The sequence below is a fragment of the Oryctolagus cuniculus genome, chromosome 5 (assembly GCF_051225735.1).
Source record: "Oryctolagus cuniculus isolate XC-2025 breed Fujian yellow rabbit chromosome 5, ASM5122573v1, whole genome shotgun sequence".
Taxonomy (NCBI): Eukaryota; Metazoa; Chordata; class Mammalia; order Lagomorpha; family Leporidae; genus Oryctolagus; species Oryctolagus cuniculus.
In genome coordinates this window covers 7,649,838-7,667,621 of record NC_142871.1, presented here as the reverse complement: position 1 = coordinate 7,667,621, position 17,784 = coordinate 7,649,838, and the positions used below count along the sequence as shown (strand labels likewise).

At 48.5% G+C, this 17,784-nt stretch overlaps 1 protein-coding gene across 7 annotated transcripts in view; it reads left to right on the top strand.

Annotated features, from left to right (window-relative positions):
- MAP3K4 (mitogen-activated protein kinase kinase kinase 4) overlaps positions 1-17,784 on the top strand; it is a 127,666-nt gene that overhangs the window by 39,991 nt on the left and 69,891 nt on the right. For all 7 annotated transcript variants that reach the window (XM_051855156.3, XM_051855155.3, XM_051855158.3 and 4 more), the window contains exons 2-3: positions 4,454-4,644; positions 13,658-15,000. In XM_051855156.3, coding sequence (XP_051711116.3) covers positions 4,454-4,644; positions 13,658-15,000 — 1,534 coding nt within the window. The remainder of the gene's footprint in view (positions 1-4,453; positions 4,645-13,657; positions 15,001-17,784) is intronic.

Genomic DNA, 17,784 nt, shown 5'->3' with positions numbered 1-17,784 from the left:
TTTTGATAGGAAGGCAGACATTGTGAATTTTATAATCGAGTGTTGGGCTTCTTTTTTATTTCTTTAATGTTGGACTTTGTTTTGACTTATAATTAAGTTACTAAGTTATCTGGGTGGAATGTAAATTGGTAACATTTCTGACAAGTGTGAATGCCGTCCTGACAGAGTAAAGTATATCCTAAAAAGGTGGTAAATACGTAGCTTCACCTTTGTGTAGTGCCTGTCCTAAGATTCACTTTAATTATGGTTGTAAGTATAGCGGCTGGTAGCTCCATGTAGCATTTTTCCTAATTCGTTTTTTATGCATATTGAATAACAAGAAGGATGGAATGTGTATGTTTGGTCACATTTTAATGCATTGTTCGTTGACAGTGTCATCTGCAGTTCAGTGTGGTTTTTTTTGATGTTGTTGTTTGCATAGTTAAATAGTTCAGGAAGACTCCGGAGTCAGTAGCTGTTTGCTGTGTCTGTGTGAAGGTATCGAGGTGGACGGCTGTTTTGTAAAAGACACCGGAAGCGACTGTTGGCTTCTGTAGAAGTACTGCGAGGATTTATCCTTCGACTTTCATTTGGGGAGTGAGCCAAGCGAACTTTTCCATGTGTGGAGAAATAGCTTGTCCACAGTTAGGGGACAGCAGCACACACATAAATCTTCTGTTTTCCCAAATTAAGCTTCTCGTAAAGGTTAACATTTTTGCTATGTGTGCTCTCTGAGAGTCATCTCCGATTGCGGGTCAGACGGGGGAACATCGCACTTGTTTTAAAGTCAGCTCTGCTGTCTCTTTAGCTCATAGCTCTGTCTTCGCGTCAGCGACTGCTGCTTGGGCCACTGCGGTTTGACGCTTGAAGTCCCCCTTCAGAGAATCTCCTCCCAGTCTCGTTTTGGATGCACGCTGTACTGCTGGCACTAGTAACTCAGGCCTGTTTATGTTTAGCTTAGCCCTTTATTTTCTTCATATTGTTGTATTAAGAGAAATCTTCACAGCTAACTTTCCTGACATATTTGAGAATATAGACAGTATGACTTCTGGATGAGTGCTCTTATTTAAAGTCTTGGGAAGATTCAGGAGTGTCTGCTTCATCCATGTGGTAGTCAGGTGTGGTGTCAGCTCCCAAGTTCGCATTCCCACCTGCTGCCCAGGCGTGTTCTCCAGGTTTCTGTTTGCTCTTGTTTCTGATGGTCCTGCTGTCTGGCTGTGTTAACTGACCCGACATTTGTGCTGTGGGTTTCTAGTGATTCCCATGACAGTGTGAAACCTGCCCTTGTGGGAAAGCACTGAACGTTTGTGATCCTGTGCTGGGCACCCCTGGAGGTAGAGAAGTCACGCACTGCAGTCTTCCCTACCCACACTTCATTAGTGGGGAGAGCGCGTCAGAGCAAGCATGTGCCTCACCGTGTGGAATTGGAAGAAGACGTGGGGAAGGTCAGGGTGTTCCCAGTCCCTGTGCCCTGCCTGGACACTGGGGAGGACTCTCTGGATGGACTCTCTGGATGGGAAGCTGGGAGCCAGGAGCTCAGGTTCTCTCGGTGGATGGTGGGTGGGCACAGGACGCCGAGGCCTGCGACTTCAGTCTTGTCACTCTCAGTCCCCCTCTGTGGTTAGGTACATTATTGGGTTTAATGTTTGTGGGAGTAGAGTATAAGAATTCATTATGTTTCTTTTATATATGTGCAATGTAGAGATTTAAACTAAGTTGTTCAAGGCCCACCCGGTAGGCAGTACAGCCAGGATTTGAACCGAGGTCCATCCCACCGAAGCTGATGCTGTTAATAGTCACAAAGCCTGTCCTATTTACCGCTAAAACTTACGGAAAAGAAAGCATTTACCTTGGCATTTATAGTCTTGTCCTTCATGCAGCTGAATAAACTATTTTATAGTGAATCTAACAGAAGAAATGCTTATAAGAAACGTTAAGTTTGGGGCTGATGCTGTGGCTTAGTTGGTAAAACCACCACCTGCAGTGCCAGCATCTCATATGGGTGCCAGTTCAAATCCTGGCTGCTCTACTTCTGATCCAGCTCTCTGCTGTGGCCTGGGAAGGCAGTGGAGGATGGCCCAAGTCCTTGGACTCCTGCACCCTCATGGGAGACCTGGAGGAAGCTCCTGGCTCCTGGCTTCGGATTGGTGCGGCTCCAGCTGTTGCAGCTGGGGAGTGAACCAGCGAATGGAAGACCTCTCTCTCTCTCTCTCTCTCTCTCTCTCTCTCTCTCTCTCTCTCTGCCTCTTTTTCTCTCTCTGTGCAACTCTTTCAAAAAAAAAAAAAAAAAAAAGAAATGTTAAGTTTATCCAAGGCACGTTATTTGTTGTATGGCTTTATGAGACTGAAATATAATTGGCCTCAAAGAACAGGTGGATGCTGTTAATAATTTTTTGTTCATGGTTTAATTTGCCGGCTTTCGGGGCATTTTACTTGTGTGTTTTGTGTACACGTGTATTTGGGAATATGTCTGCTCAAAAGTATCTAGAGCAGTCTTAAAAATTAGTCATTAAAATAATCAGTTTTTGATCTGTCAGAATTTTTTTTTTTAATAAATTTCATTACTGGGGCAGACACTGGCTGCTTGGGATGGCTGCTTGCCATGTGGTAGTGCAGGTTTAGTCCTGGGAGCTCCGCCCCGATCCTCCTTCCTGCCGATGCGTCCTTGGGAGGCAGCAAATGATGGCTCAAGTGCTTGGGCCTCTTCACCCACTTGTGAGGTCTGGACGCGGTTCTGGGCTCTTAGCTTTGGCCTAGCCCGTCCTTGCTGTTGCCAGCATTTGGAGAGGCACCCATCAAATGGATAATTGCTTTTGCTCTTGGCTCTAACTCTCCCTCTGCCTTTGCATTAGATGAAAAAAAAAAAAAAAAAGAAAAACATTAAAGAAGTTCAGTAATTTGTGTAATACCGCATATTTTTGTTTTTCAAAAGATAATTTCTTTCCTGAAGTTTTAGTTGCCAGACTAATTTAATAATCATGCTCTCATTTTTTTTTTTAAAAAAAGATTTATTTTATTTATTTAAAGGCAGAGCTACAGAGGCAGAGAGAGATCTTCCAGCTGTTGGTTCATGCCCCAAATGGCCATGAAGCCATTTGTGGGCCGGGCCACAGGCAGGAGCCAGGAGCTCGATCCGGGTTTCTCACGTAGGTGCAGGAGTCCATAGACTTTGACCATCTTCTGCTGCTTTCCCATGCACATTCACAGGGAGCTGGATCGGAAGTGGTTGGCCAAGATGGGAACCCATGCTCTGATGTGGGATTCAGCATTGCAGGCCTTGGCTTAACCTGCTATGCTGTATTGCCTGCCCTATGCTCTGATGTTTAATTTTTAGAATCATTTTTCTTTTTTCCTTGTGATTTTGAAATAATTTTTATTTTATATCAAGATTTAAATTGCTAGCAAGAAAACTAGTTGCATGTTGTATATAGTTTGGTGTCATGTTTACAAAATGATGTATATTTCATAAAGAATAAGAATGGGGTAGATTGATGATTCCTAAGTGGAAAGAATTTTGTAATTGACTCCTAGTTCACTGCTTTAGAATTGCATTTGCTCTTGGTTTGTATTATTAAGTTTTATTGTTAGCTTTTCAAAAGCAGAACTTCGTCAAAGTGATACTATTCCAGAAACTAGCGGGGGATAGGGAACTGGCAGGCAGTGTTTCATGAGAAGTTGGGTTTGAAGGTGAAGAGAAGCGAGTTCCTTGTCCCCTCCCATGATGTCCTTGAGTTCTCGCCCCCCTCCCGTGGCCTCCTTGAGTTCCCTTCCCCCTTTCGTGGCCTCCTTGAGTTCCCGTCCCCTCCCGTGATGTCCTTGAGTTCCCGTCCCCTCCTGTGGCCTCCTTGAGTTCCCTCCCCCTTTCCATGGCCTCCTTGAGTTCCCTCCTCCTTTCCATGGCCTCCTTGAGTTCCCTCCCCCTTTCCATGGCCTCCTTGAGTTCCCTTCCCCTCCCGTGGCCTCCTTGAGTTCCCGTCCCCTTCCATGATGTCCTTGAGTTCCTGTCCCCTTCCGTGACGTCCTTGAGTTCCTGTCCCCTCCTGTGTCCTTGAGTTCCCGTCCTCTTCCGTGGCGTCTTCCCCTGCACAGCTCTGCACTGAAGCTGCTTGGCGACTTCAGATGTGCCCTCCATGCGTGCTGCGTGGGTCAGTGAAGCGTCGCTGTGCTGCTTTCCCGTGGAGAGTAGAGGCCCTGGAGCTCAGGAGGACTGTACTCGCCCGCTCGCCAGTTAGCTTGTCAGTCGTGGGCTCACAAGTCCGTTCTCAGTCCTGCCTAACTTCACCTTCTAGTCCTTGGCTGTTTTTCCCTTGATCCCTGAGTTGTTAGTTTTTGGCTTTGTTCCTGTTTGAGAGTTCTGCAAACAGGACCAGCAGCCAGTGGTCGTGGTAAGAGTGGCCCAGGGTGCTGTAGCAAGAGTAGTGGTTTACCTTCGACGCCTCTGACTGAACGCTCCTCTGCTTACTGTCTTGTATAGGCAGGAGTGCACCTCGGGAGATTCTGCGTGCAAGAGTCCTGACTCGGATCCGGAGGACTTTCCCGATGAGACGAATACGGAAAATCTGTATGGCACCTCTCCCCCCAGCACACCTCGGCAGATGAAGCGCATGTCCACCAAACACCAGAGGACTAGTGCAGGGAGGCTGGGCAGCCGATGTAGTTTGAAAGGTGAGTCTGAAGCTTGAAACGGTGTACACGAGAGGGGATGACCCCGTTGGTACATAATCTTTTATGGCATGCAACTAGCAACCTCTTTTTTTTTTTCCAAAGATAATATTTTATTTATTTGAAAGGCAGAGTTGGAGGGAGGGAGAGACAGAGATATTCTCCATCTGCTGGTTCACTCCCCAAATGGCCGTGATGGTTGGAGCTGGGCCAGTCCAAAGCCAAGGAGCCTGGAACTCCATCTGGGTCTCCCCTGTGGGGCTCAGCACGTGAGCCATCTTCCACTGTTTTCCCCGGGCACATTAGCGGGGAGCTGGATTGGAAGTGGAGCAGCCCATACCCAAACCAGCGCTAGTATGTGATGGCGGTGTTGCAGGTGGCAGCTTAACCAGCTGTGCCAGCCCCTTGATTGATCCTCCTGCTTTAATTGAAAATTGAATACCGCTTTTATTTTTAACCTCTCAAATCGTTGCCATTAGCAGTATTGTTAATAAAGGAGACAAGTAATTTTCCAGTGATGGAAAGGCTTGTCCTGAGCCATGGTTCAAGGCAGGGATGTGAGGCGTGTGAAGATGAGAAAGAAGCCGGGTGTTTGCAGCATGCTGACCCCGGAGGCTGCAGGTGACACGGAGAGGGCCGCTCAGTCACTCCAGCCTCCTCCGCTGCGGCTGCTCTTTCTGTCCAGAGTGCTGCGTGCGTCCTGGGGCTCTGGGGAGACCAGAGCCTGACTCTCTTTCCCAGGGCTCCTGGTCAATCTCAGATGCTGCCAGCACCTCGAGGTGCTGCCCCTGGATGGGACCCCACACTTAGTGGCTGCAGACCGAGCCTCTGTCCTGTGTTGCTTTTTGTATGGAAGCCCAATTCGCCCATTAGCTGTTGTTTCCTGAGGGAGATGAGTTGGATCACTCGGAGCTGCTGCCTCTGTTTCCCTGCAGGGTGGCCTGGGACCTCGGCTCACTGAAAGCACGTAGCTTGGGACTGCCCTGGTCAATTCTAGCAGACCGCTTGTCCCGAGGCGGATCCACAGCCTCCTGGCGTTCATCTGTGTGTCGGTGCGCAGGGCTTGGCCGTCCTGCTCCGTCCCCTCTGAGAAACGCGTCCTGCTGACCTCAGGCCCACACCCCTCTCCCGTCCCCTGTGTGTGTTCTTAGTTCCTCTTTGGTCACCTTCCTCTCCCTGCAGTGTCTTCAGATGGAAGGTTCCTGGAAAGTGGGCTTTATGAAAAAACAGTCTACCTGTTTCAGAAGTTTTTCTGTCCTAGGCAAAGTCACTTTTCAGTCCATGTTTCCAAGAATGTTTTGAAGAGCCTTGCGTTGTTCTCATGGTTGTGAGTCGGCGACTCCACCTGCGTTCCCACTGGCGCCCGTCCCCAGAGGAGGCGGGAGAAGCAGGCTAGAAGCAGGCTGCGATCCACCAGTGAGGGCGCACCTGAGGGGTCCCCCAGCACCAGAGCCTTCCTCACACCTGATTTGCCCACAGAGTGGTTTTTAAACTTTCCTCCAGAACTTTATTTGCAGCAGGTTGTTAGCCTGTGCTCTGTGCTCACCCTCACCGTTTTGGAAACTCACACCTTTCCATTTTAATTCGTCACCTTACAGATCAGTCCTTGTCTGTGTTTTCTGTGAGGAATTCCTCAGTCGCCTACAGGGGTTCATTGTCTAACGTGGCTCTCACTGACGTGGCATCTGGTGGACCAGCCTTAGCTAGTGAATCTGCTTCGTGGCCGTCCTCGGAGGAGGTGTGCTGGCGCATGCTCTGTTCAGGCCTTGGTCCATGCTGTTTCAGAACAGGAGCGGAGAACTCACTTCCTCCACCTCATGGCTGGCGTGCTGAGGCCCGGGCTTCAGGGCAGCACATTTACGGTCAGGAGGCTGCAGGTGCAGGCAGGTGTGTGGTGTGGGTGTTTTCCCCTGGTACGCGGCGTGGGGGTGAAGCTAGTCTGGGGGTGCCTGTGGGTCTTTCACTCATCAGTCACACAGCCAGGAAACAGACGTCTGCGCTCCTGGCATCCCGCGGGGTTTGTGAGACGCAGGGAAGGGAGAAGCTTGTCCCTTTCCCTCACGGCTTCATTTGTGTGTGTGTTTCATAGCACCACAGGATGTTAGAGCTGGAGGAGGTGTCAGCACTGCTTCCCCGGGCCTGCCCTGTGGTGGGAAGCTCCGTCTCGCTAGCTTCTCAGCAGGCCCAGGGCGCCACAGCCCTCCTGCGCTTCTTCTCTTGTTCCAAAAGATTGCGTTTTTGCCATGGGAAAGTTAGAAATATAGGCAGACAGAAAGAAAGATCATGTATTAACCAGTGCACAAAATAACTCCTTTTATGCTCTTAGCCTACAGTCTCTTTGTGTGTATTTATGTTGACATACTATATTTACTATTTTGTAGCTAGCTCCCTTTTAATTTAATGTGCGTTTTTAAAAAAAGATTTATTTATTTATTTGAAAGGCAGAGTTACAGAGAGGCAGAGGCAGAGAGAGAGAGAGAGAGAGAGAGAGAGAGGTCTTCCATTTGCTGGTTCACTCCCCAGATGGCTGCAATGGCTGGAGCAGGGCCAATCTGAAGCCAGGAGCTTCTTCTAGGTCTCCCACGTGGGTGCAGGGGCCCAAGCACTTGGGTCATCTTCCAGTGTTTTCCCAGGTCATAGCAGGGAGCTTGGAAGTGGAGCAGCCAGGACTTGAACCGGTGCCCATATGGGATGCTGGCACTGCAGGCAGATGCTTAACCTACTACGCCACAGCACTGACCCCTAGAATCATCTTTAAATATCATGCTCCACCAGTTCTGTGTAGGCCCTACATAGTGTTCATTTTGTAGTCGAGGAGACTGAGCTCAGAGTTCTTGGAATTCACAGTTTTTATAGTTTTATGTCTCCGTCATGCATGTATTAGGAAGCGGCTTCATGTGTTTGTCACCTGGTAAATTGTTTCTTACCAAAGTTCTTGTTCACAAATACCAAGACAAGAAGGACTTGGCACACTGTTGAGCAGTGGGCCATTTTATTGTTTTGGTGATACGGTATCTATGTTTGATGGCAGACAGTCCTTGAGAACTTAGTTGCTCTCAGAGGACGGCAGCACAGCCTGGAGGGCAGGAGCACAAGCCCAGTTCCCACAATTCCTGGACTCCATGCCTGGTTCTGCCACCGACTGCTGGGTCTCGTCTTCTTTCTCTGTGAAGTAATCTGCCTTATTACAGTGTCACGAGGGTTGTATGTTAGTTAGCATTGGCTGCTGCTGTTATTGTTATAAACTGAAGATTTCCCAATATCGACTACCTTTTTCTCACCTCCAATCTGACAGTAACTTGAAATCCCTGCACACATGGATGTTTTGGTGGTGGAGTTGGCATTTCAGTGCGTGGTCTTGGGATTGGTCGTCATTGTCTGTTGCTGTTCCTTTGTGATGCTGCCAGGACAGTTCAGGCTGCCCTGCTTCTTCACGTTTTCTGTGTTAATGTTGAAAATTTGTGCCAGTTTTCTTAGTTGTTTAAATTTACTTTGTCTAATTTTTTGAAAATAAACATTTTTGTAAAAGAAGGTTTTTTTTAAAGATTTATTTATTTATTTGAAAGTCAGAGTTACACAGAGAGAGGAGAGGCAGAGAGAGAGAGGTCTTCCATCCGCTGGTTCACTCCCTAATTGACTGCAACGGCTGGAGCTGCACTGATCTGAAGCCAGGAGCCAGGAGCTTCTTCCGGGTCTCCCACGCGGGTGCAGGGGCCCGAGGACTTGGGCCATCTTCTACTGATTTCCCAGGCCACAGCACAGAGCTGGATTGGAAGTGGAGCAGCCAGGTCTCGAACTGGTACCTGTATGGGATGATGGCACTGCAGGTGGTGGCTTTTACCTGCTACGCCCAGCGCTTGCCCTGGGAAGGTTTGTTTAATTTACTTGAAAGGCACAGCAACAGAGAGGGAGAGACAGAAAGAGATCTTTCATCTGCTGGTTCACTCCTCAGATGGCTGCAGTAGTCAGGGCCAGGCCAGGCCAAAGGCAGGAGCAGGAACTCTGTCCAGGTCTCCTGTGTGGGTGGCAGGAGTCCAAGTACTTGGGCCATCATCTGCTGCTTTTCTAGGTACATTAGCAGGGAGCTGTGTCAAGTGGAGCAGACAGGACTTGAACTAGTGCTGTGATATGGGATGCTGGCATTGCAGGCAGTTGCTTCACCTGCAGTGCCACAATGCCGGCCCTGCTTCTGTCTAATTTTATACTTATCTTTGCCATAGAGAATATAATTGTAAATGTGGCTGTGTGTGTGTGTGTGTGTGTGTGTGTATGTGTATGTTTTAAAATACCCTGTGTGTGTGTGTGTAGTGTTTCAAAAAAGAAATGTCTTTAATTAAATGAGTCCCCATGCAGAGAGATTTTCCATCTGCTGGTTCATTCCCTGAATGCCCACAACAGTCAGGCTTCAGCCAGGTGCAGCCAGGAGTTCACAACAACTCAATACGAGGCCCCTGTATGAGTGGCGTGGATCCAATTGCTTGACTCACTGTCTGCTGCCTCCCTGCGCACACATTAGCAGGAGGCCGGGATCTGAAACCAAGCTGGGACTCTCACGCAGTCACTCCCAAAAGAGTGACTCCAGCCTTTGTGCAGGGAGGGGTGTGGGGAGCATGGCTTCTGTGGGGCTTCCACAACTCACCTGGTGTTGCTGGGAGGTGGGGGGAGGCTCTGCAGGTGGAATTAACCGTCTTCAGCCTGCCCGAGGGCAGCCAGCTCTAGCTGGACAGAGCCCTTCCTAGTGGTGGTACTGAGCCTCCACCCGTCTCCAAGTCCTCTCCTGTCTCCTTGGCCCCCACATCTGCCTACAGTGCAAGCTGGGGCCTGAGAGCCCTGGGCCACAGGCATAGGGGTGGGAGCATAAGCGTGAGCCCCCGAGTCCACCCAGGTGTGTAGGGCTGTGCTCAGAGGACTTAGCCACTGGGGCTCACAGTGAGGATAGGGTCAGGAGCTCGTCACTCGTGCAGACCTGCTGATGAGAGAGTGCAGGTCACCTTCTGGATGGCTCCCGCACACGCTGACCTCCAGTGTGACAGCCGTTTTCAGACAGTCCCACTACGACCTGTGCAGTCTTGGGCCTCCTGGCCTGGTGCTGCAAGTCCTGGTGTCTCATGGCCAGCTGGCCAGCGGGAGCTGTGGTTCCACTTCCATTGTGTGTTGTCTGTGATGACAGCTGGACAGAGGGGACAGACCCACCCATGGACAGGCAGATGCCCTCAGGGAAGGTCAAGGCCTTCTTTTAAAGGCTGTCCCTGCAATCGTTAGCCCCACCCAGGAGAGTGTCCCACTTCATAAACCAAGTCAGGCAGTTAGGGGCCTTAACGTCCGAGTTTCTCAGCAAGGAGGGATGTCAGTGCGTGAGATGCCTTCCACCCGCTGCACCGCGTCACTCTCCAGATGGCTGCGGCAGGGCTGATCGAGGCTGAAGTCCAGAGCCTGGACCTGCTTCCCCGTCTCCCGTGTAGGTGGCAGGGGACCGTCTGCTGCTGCTCTCCCAGGCACATCAGCAGGGAGCTAGACTGGAGGCCTGCAGCTTAGGACGCAAGCTGACACCCTGGTGTGAGGATGCCCGGAGTCCGGCGTTAGAAGCAGCTCAGCCGACTGCACCACAGCACTGGCCCCTGAACTGATATGAGAAAAATAAGTGGAGTAGAGGGAAATTTGGGAGCACTTGTCATTCTTGCTTTCAAAATGCCATTGCTTATCTAAGTAGGAGTGAATGGTTTATGTTTGCTCTATTAATAAAGGTATAAAGAATCCAGAGTGAAACAGGACAGAGGAGGCAAGAGTAACTTTTTTTTAAAAGATTTATTTATTTATTTGAAAGTTAGAGTTACACAGAGAGGGAAGGAGAGGCAGAGAGAGAGAGAGAGATCGATCGATCGATCGATCTTCCATCTGCTGGTTCACTTCCCACATGGCCACAATGACCGGAGCTGAGCCGATCCGAAGTCAGGAGCCAGGAGCTTCTTCCAGGTCTCCTGTGTGGGTGCAGGGACCCAAGGACTTGGGCCATCCTCCACTGCTTTCCCAGGCCACATCAGAGAGCTGGATTGGAAGTGGAGCAGCCAGGACTGGAACCGGCGCCCATATGGGATGCTGGCACTGCAGGCGGTAGCTTTACCTACTGCGCCACTGTGCCAGCCCCCAAGAGTAACTTGAAGAATTGGCCTGGACAGATATTTTATGAATAATATAGCTAAAAACAATAAAATTAAAAGATATTTTTAAATTTAGGATAAAATTATTTCTTCATATTTCTTTTTTTTAGTCATCAAAGTATTTATTTTATTTGAAAGACAGAAATTTCCCATCTGCTGGTTTATTCCCCAAATGCCCTCAATAGCCAGGGCTGGGCGAGGCCGAAGCCAAGAATACAAACTCAATCTAGGTCTCCCACACGGGCAGCTGCTGCGCCCCAGGGTGTGCATCAGCAGAAAGCTGGAACAGAAGGCAGACCTGGGACCTGAACCCCAGGCGCTCTGATGATGAGATGTGGACGTCCTGAGTGCCGCCTCACCTGCTGTGCCAGACGCCTGTTCCTGGGAAGACGTTTCTTTCACTGGAAAATACGAAAAGTTTAAAGCATTTAGAAGTACATAAAAGATTGATACTGCAGATAAAAATTTTATTCTTAAAATGTTGCTTATTTAAAAAATAAAGATAATAGTTTTTATACTAAAATGCAGTGAAAGTCCCTAGACAGATGGATTTAAGCTCCTTTTTGATGTGCCACAATAAATTAAATTTAATATGAGGGTTTTTAAAAAAGTTAATGGGGGGCTGGCGCCATGGCTCACTTGGTTAATCCTCTGCCTGCAGCGCCGGCATCCCATATGGGCACCGGGTTCTAGTCCCGATTGCTCATCTTCCAGTCCAGCTCTCTGCTGTGGCCCAGGAGGGTAGTGGAGAATGGCCCAAGTGCTTGGGCCCTGCACCCTCATGGGAGACCAGGAGGCGGCACCTGACTCCTGGCTTTGGGTCGGCGCAGCACCGGCTGTGGCAGCCATTTGGGGAGTGATCCAATGGAAGGAAGACCTCTCTCTCTCTCTCTCTCTCTCTCTCTCTCACTGTCTAACTCTGTCAAATAAAATAAAAAAGTTAATGGGAAGATGGAGTTAATAGATTTTTTTTTCTATGCAAAACAAGCCTAGAGATCTCTTGTATATTGTGAATGGGATGTAAGTGACCTTGGAAAAATAGTTTAAAATTTTTTATTTTAAAACTAATTTGAATTGACTAGGAGGTAAATTGCTTTTATACAAGTTTCCTTGATCCATTGATTATGGGTATATTAATCTGTAGTTCATGTAAATATCAAATCTAAAGACATAATATGTACTGAGAAAAATACTTTTATTTGATGATGCAGTATATTTTTAGAATTTTAATTTTGATTAAAGGAGGTTTTTTATACTTGCTGATGTTTAGATGCAGATTTTAAAAAGCCACTTCATTACTATTATGCCTATTTATACAAAGAAATGTATGAGTGACAAGGTGATTATGACCTTAAAATTCACTCTCATATCACCATTATGTGACATTGTCTGACATTTTCCTGCCAGAGGTGGTGAAGTGTTAGAAAATGTGTGTCCTGGGGTTGGCGCTGTGGTGCAGTAGATTAATCCTCCACCTGCAGTGCCAGCATCCCATATGGGTGCTGGTTCTAGTCCCGGCTGCTCCACTTCCAATCCAGCTCTCTGCTGTAGCCCGGGGAAGGCAGTGGAGGATGGCCCAGATGCTTGGGCCCTGCACCTGCATGGGAGACCTGGAAGAAGCTCCTGGCTCCTGGCTTCGGATCAGTGCAGCTCCAGCTGTTGCAGCCATGTGGAGAGTGAACCAGTGAATGGAAGACCTTTTTGTCTGTCTCTCCCTCTTGCTGTCTGTGACTCTACCGCTCAAATAATCAAACAAGATCTTAAAAAGAAAGAAAGAAAGAAAGAAAATGTGTGTCCTGGACTCAGTGAAATGAAGTGTGTGTCGAGTGTTGAGCGTAGAGCAGAGTGGGGTGGTGGTGTAGGCTAGGCACCTCCAGGACAACCAGGGGGAGGGAAGCCTGGAACCATGAGAAGCATTCACGCTTTAGAGTTGCCAGCTTCCAAGGAGGAGACTTGAAAAGGGGTAATTGTAATTACACAAGTAGAAGAGAACCTCGAGACAGTTGTATTCAGAAAGCAACAAAATTAAAGAGAAGGTGGAGCTACCTGTGTTGAAAGTGCAAAGAGGAAGGAAGGGTGTGTGTGTGTGTGTGTGTGCCCGCGTGTGCCCGCATACGTTTTAAAGCTTGAAATTAAATTCATAGTCATTTACAGTTGTTTAAGTCAGCGTTCGCTGTTTACTTGCTTTGCACTAATTTTGAATGATCTTTTTGTGCCAGTATACAAATTATATTGAATGAGTTTTTTAATGTTGTTCATGTTAAATTTAAAATGTTGTTGCTCATTGGTTTGTAGCGAAGAGCAAATTAAGCAATAGAAGGACTAAGGCTGCATTTTTACCTGTCAGCTCTTTATGAGAAGTTCACGGCGGTCAGGGCCCCTTCGCCGGTCTGCCTCATTTCCCCGGGAGGAAAGCGGCCCGGGGAACGACGTGACGGCCCTCGGGTTAACACAGATCCTTACTGATGGGCAGGAGCTGGCTGTGCGTTCTGATCCAGGCTTCTGTCGATCTCCTGTGTCCTTTCTTCTTTCTAAGTGGAAGGTGATTATTGCTGGAGATTGGATTAAACTCTTCCATGATTGTGCGTGTAGTATAGATGTGAACGCCCAGTTTGGGGTTCGTACTTGCAGTGTAAGAGAATACAGCAAATACAGCAAGGAAAAAGGATGAGCTCTTTTTAAAAATGTAGAGAGGAATGTTATGTATTTATTTTGATTCTTTTAATATTCAGCATATAGAATTCCTTTCTGCAGTAGCAGCCCGAAAATGTAAGTACATGATTGTCAGTTGTGTTGGAAATATTGAATAGCTTCATATTTTAGAATCATATAATGTTCTTTTTTTTTTTTTTTAACAGAGAAAATGAATGCAGCAAACCAGCCTCCACATAAAGACCCTGGAAAACCAGTGGAGAGTGTGGAGGAGTACAGCTATAAGCAGGAGAAAAAGATGCGAGCAACTCTTAGAACGACTGAGCGTGATCACAAAAAAAATGTGCAGTGCTCCTTCATGCTGGATTCAGTGGGTGGGTCTTTGCCAAAAAAGTCAATTCCGGAGGTGGACCTGAATAAGCCTTACCTCAGCCTGGGCTGTAGCAACGCTAAGCTCCCGGTCTCTGTGCCCATGCCTATAGCCAGAACTGCACGCCAGACTTCCAGAACCGACTGTCCCGCGGATCGGTTAAAGTTTTTTGAAACATTAAGACTTTTGCTAAAGCTTACCTCAGTCTCAAAGAAGAAGGACCGGGAGCAGAGAGGCCAGGAAAACACGTCTGCCTTCTGGTTTAACCGATCCAACGAACTGATCTGGTTAGAGCTGCAAGCCTGGCACGCAGGACGGACCATTAATGACCAGGACCTGTTTCTGTATACAGCCCGCCAAGCCATCCCGGACATCATCAACGAGATCCTGACGTTCAAGGTTAATTATGGGAGCTTTGCCTTTGTCAGAAATGGCGCTAGTTTCAATGGTACTCCAGCAGAAGGGCAGAGCCCGGCCGCTTGCGGCACGAAGAACGCGGGTTACTCGACGTACCACGAGCATCTCCAACGCCAGCGGGTCTCGTTCGAGCAGGTGAAACGGATAATGGAGCTGCTGGAGTACATAGAAGCACTTTATCCCTCTTTGCAGGCCCTGCAGAAGGACTATGAAAAGTACGCCGCAAAGGACTTCCAGGACAGGGTGCAGGCGCTCTGTTTGTGGCTGAACATCACGAAAGACTTAAACCAGAAATTAAGGATCATGGGCACTGTTTTGGGCATCAAGAATTTGTCAGACATTGGCTGGCCAGTGTTTGAAATCCCTTCCCCTCGCCCGTCCAGAGGCGTTGAGCTGGAGGACGAGGGGGAAGACACTGAAGGGGACCTGAAGGAGCTGGAGAGTAGCACGGATGACAGCGAAGAGGAACCGGAGACCAGACGGTCCCCGGAGAGCAACTTCGACGTGCAGCCGCAGGACTGCGTGGCCAGGAAGCTCGAGAGGCTGGAGTCTGAGGACGAGTCCCTTGGCTGGGGGGCCCCAGACGGCAGCCCCGAGGCCGGCCTCAGTCGGCATTGCCTGACTTCCATTTACAGGCCGTTTGTAGACAAAGCCCTGAAGCAGATGGGGCTGAGAAAGTTAATCTTGAGACTTCACAAGCTCATGGATGGTTCCTTACAGAGGGCGCGCGTCGCCCTGGTGAAGAGTGACCGTCCAGTGGAGGTAAGGTGCCCAGCAGGCCCTGGGATGGTGTAGCCCTCTGGTCCGTGGCTCGGTGCACCTTACAGCGTGGGTTGTATGGTAAATTTCCTATAACGTACCTTGATAAATGGAACCGTCAACACTGTAGAAAAGTCAGTGAATTGAAACGATGCAAACGTCCACCCTTGTACATTCAGTGTGGAGCAAGACAGGCTGGGTGTGAGTGAGGCTGGGAGGAGGCCACTCCGTGGACGGGCGCAGCTGCGTGAGTCGTGAGAAAGCATCACAGATTTGAAATGCATCATGGATGTAGTTCTCTATTTTGAGGGGTGTGTCCAGTTTTTTTTTTTTTTTAAAAGATTTATTTAATTTATTTGAAAGACAAAGTTACAGAGAGGTGGGTAGGGGAGACAGACAGATTGAGAAAGGCCTTCCATCTGCTGATTCACACCCCAAATGACTGCAGTGGCTGGGGCTGGGCCAGGCCGAAGCCAGGAGCCAGGAGCTTCTTCCAGGTCTCTCTCCTTGGGTGCAGGGGCCCAGGCAGTTGGGCCATCCTCTGCTGCTTTCCCAGGCCATCAGCAGGGGGCTGGCATGTCCAGTTTTAATCACTGTAGTTTTAAAGAGCTGTGAACTGCAGAGAAATGTAAAATCGACCAAAGGGAAAAAGTGTGCCCTATTTGGTAAGGGTAAAGTGTTGGGCATGGTTGATAGAAATTTAAGGTAAGTCTTGATTATTATTAAACTTGTGAGATTTTTGTGAGAGGAATAAGTTTGTAAACAAAACTAACTTAGGGTAAATAGGTTGAAAGCAGTTCCTGACTGTTACGTGTGTTAAGGCTAAAGAGGGGCGGATCTCAGAGTGGGGTGTTCTCGGGGTCCACAGCACACCAGCAGCTCCTCTCTGCTGGAGAGTCTGCATGTCGTCTGGCTAAACGCGAGGCTCGCAGGCCTTTGCCTTCGTGTGTCGGTGTCAGTCTGGGATTTGAAGATTAGCAGCCATGTTCTTGTCATACTGCTCTTTTGTATATTGTACTTGATATGTAAAACTTTGGTTTATTGCACAATTCTTCCTTCCCAATCAGAAATGATAACATGGAAGGCATTTTTTTTAAGAGGGGGAAACACTTTAAGGGAACCTGAGTTTGCAAGATTATTTTTTTTATTCTGATGGCCAAATTGTGAAACTTTAGGAAGAGGCATCATTCATTCATTCATTCATTCTTGTAAATAAAGCAGGATGTCTGAAAATGAACCAATACTTTGAGACTATTTTTTAAGAGGTTAGCTTACTTGAATATTATGTTGATTAGAAGTCTTAAAAATGAATTTATATGTGTCATTTTCTTTGAACAGAATTTTAGCTTTGTGAATGACTCAAATTTTTTATGCAATTTTTTAAAAGATAATTTATTTATTTGAAAGTCAGAATTACACACAGAGAGAGGAGAGGCAGGGAGAGAGAGGTCTTCCATCTGATGGTTCACTCCCCAGTTGGCTGCAATGGCCAGAGCTGTGCTGATCCGAAGCCAGGAGCCAGGAGTTTCCTCTGGGTCTCCCACGTGGGTGCAGGGGCCCAAGGACTTGGGCCATCTTCTACTGCTATCCCAGGCCATAGCAGAGAGCTGGATCGGAAGAGGAGCAGCTGGGACACGAACTGGTGCCCCTGTGGGATGCTGGCGCTTCAGGCCAGGGCGTTAACCCGCTGTGCTGCAGCGCTGGCCCCCATGCACTTTTTTAATAGAGCAAGTAGAACCGCAAGTGGACTTTGGTTCCTGGTACCCTGTACCACTGTAATAATTTTTTTTTTTTTTTGACAGGCAGAGTGGACAGTGAGAGAGACAGAGAGAAAGGTCTTCCTTTTGCCATTGGTTCACCCTCCAATGGCCGCCGCGGCCAGTGCGCTGCGGCTGGCGCACCGAGCTGATCCGATGGCAGGAGCCAGGTGCTTCTCCTGGTCTCCCATGGGGTGCAGGGCCCAAGGACTTGGGCCATCCTCCACTGCACTCCCTGGCCACAGCAGAGAGCTGGCCTGGAAGAGGGGCAACCGGGACAGAATCCGGTGCCCCGACCGGGACTAGAACCCGGAGTGCCGGCGCCGCTAGGCAGAGGATTAGCCTAGTGAGCCGCGGCGCCGGCCCTGTAATAATATTTTATTATAATGCAGATAGACCATTATAGGGTGCAGAGCCAAACTGTAGGCATGTAGGATGTGCCTGTAGTTTATTTTTGACTAGAATGGCTTAATCCCGATCAAGAATGCATATGGGCAAGACAGGGCTGATACGTAATTGTTACTGTGAAGCCCAGGTTTGAAGTAACAGGAACGGAAAGCCTGGGTCCTATAACTTCATCTCACATTGGGTGGCTCTGTGGAAGAGAGGGGTGCACGTGGTGAGGGCAGGGCTGGGTGTGCACGCACTGTACATCCACTCCTCTCCCCTCCGCGCCCTTTGTGGTGATTGACCAGGGCTGCTGACCGGAGTGGAGAGGGTGAGAGCCAGTGCCCCGCGATTTCTTCTGGAGGTCTTGTTTACAGCTCACAGTAGTTAACTGTGGTTGTGAACTCCCATTACTATTGCGGTCCTTTGTGTGACCAGTTAACAGGCAGCCCACGAGGTTGCCCTGAAACAGGTGCTGAATGCTTGCCAAGCATGTGAATTACCGAGTTTGTCAGTTATCTGTAGGTTGTTTGCTTTAAGCTTTGATGTTTTAAAATTTGCATTTGTCATATAACAAAAGAGTAACAGAGTTAATGGAATAACTTATCTGTATTAGAAATTTATCAAACAAAAAATGATGAGG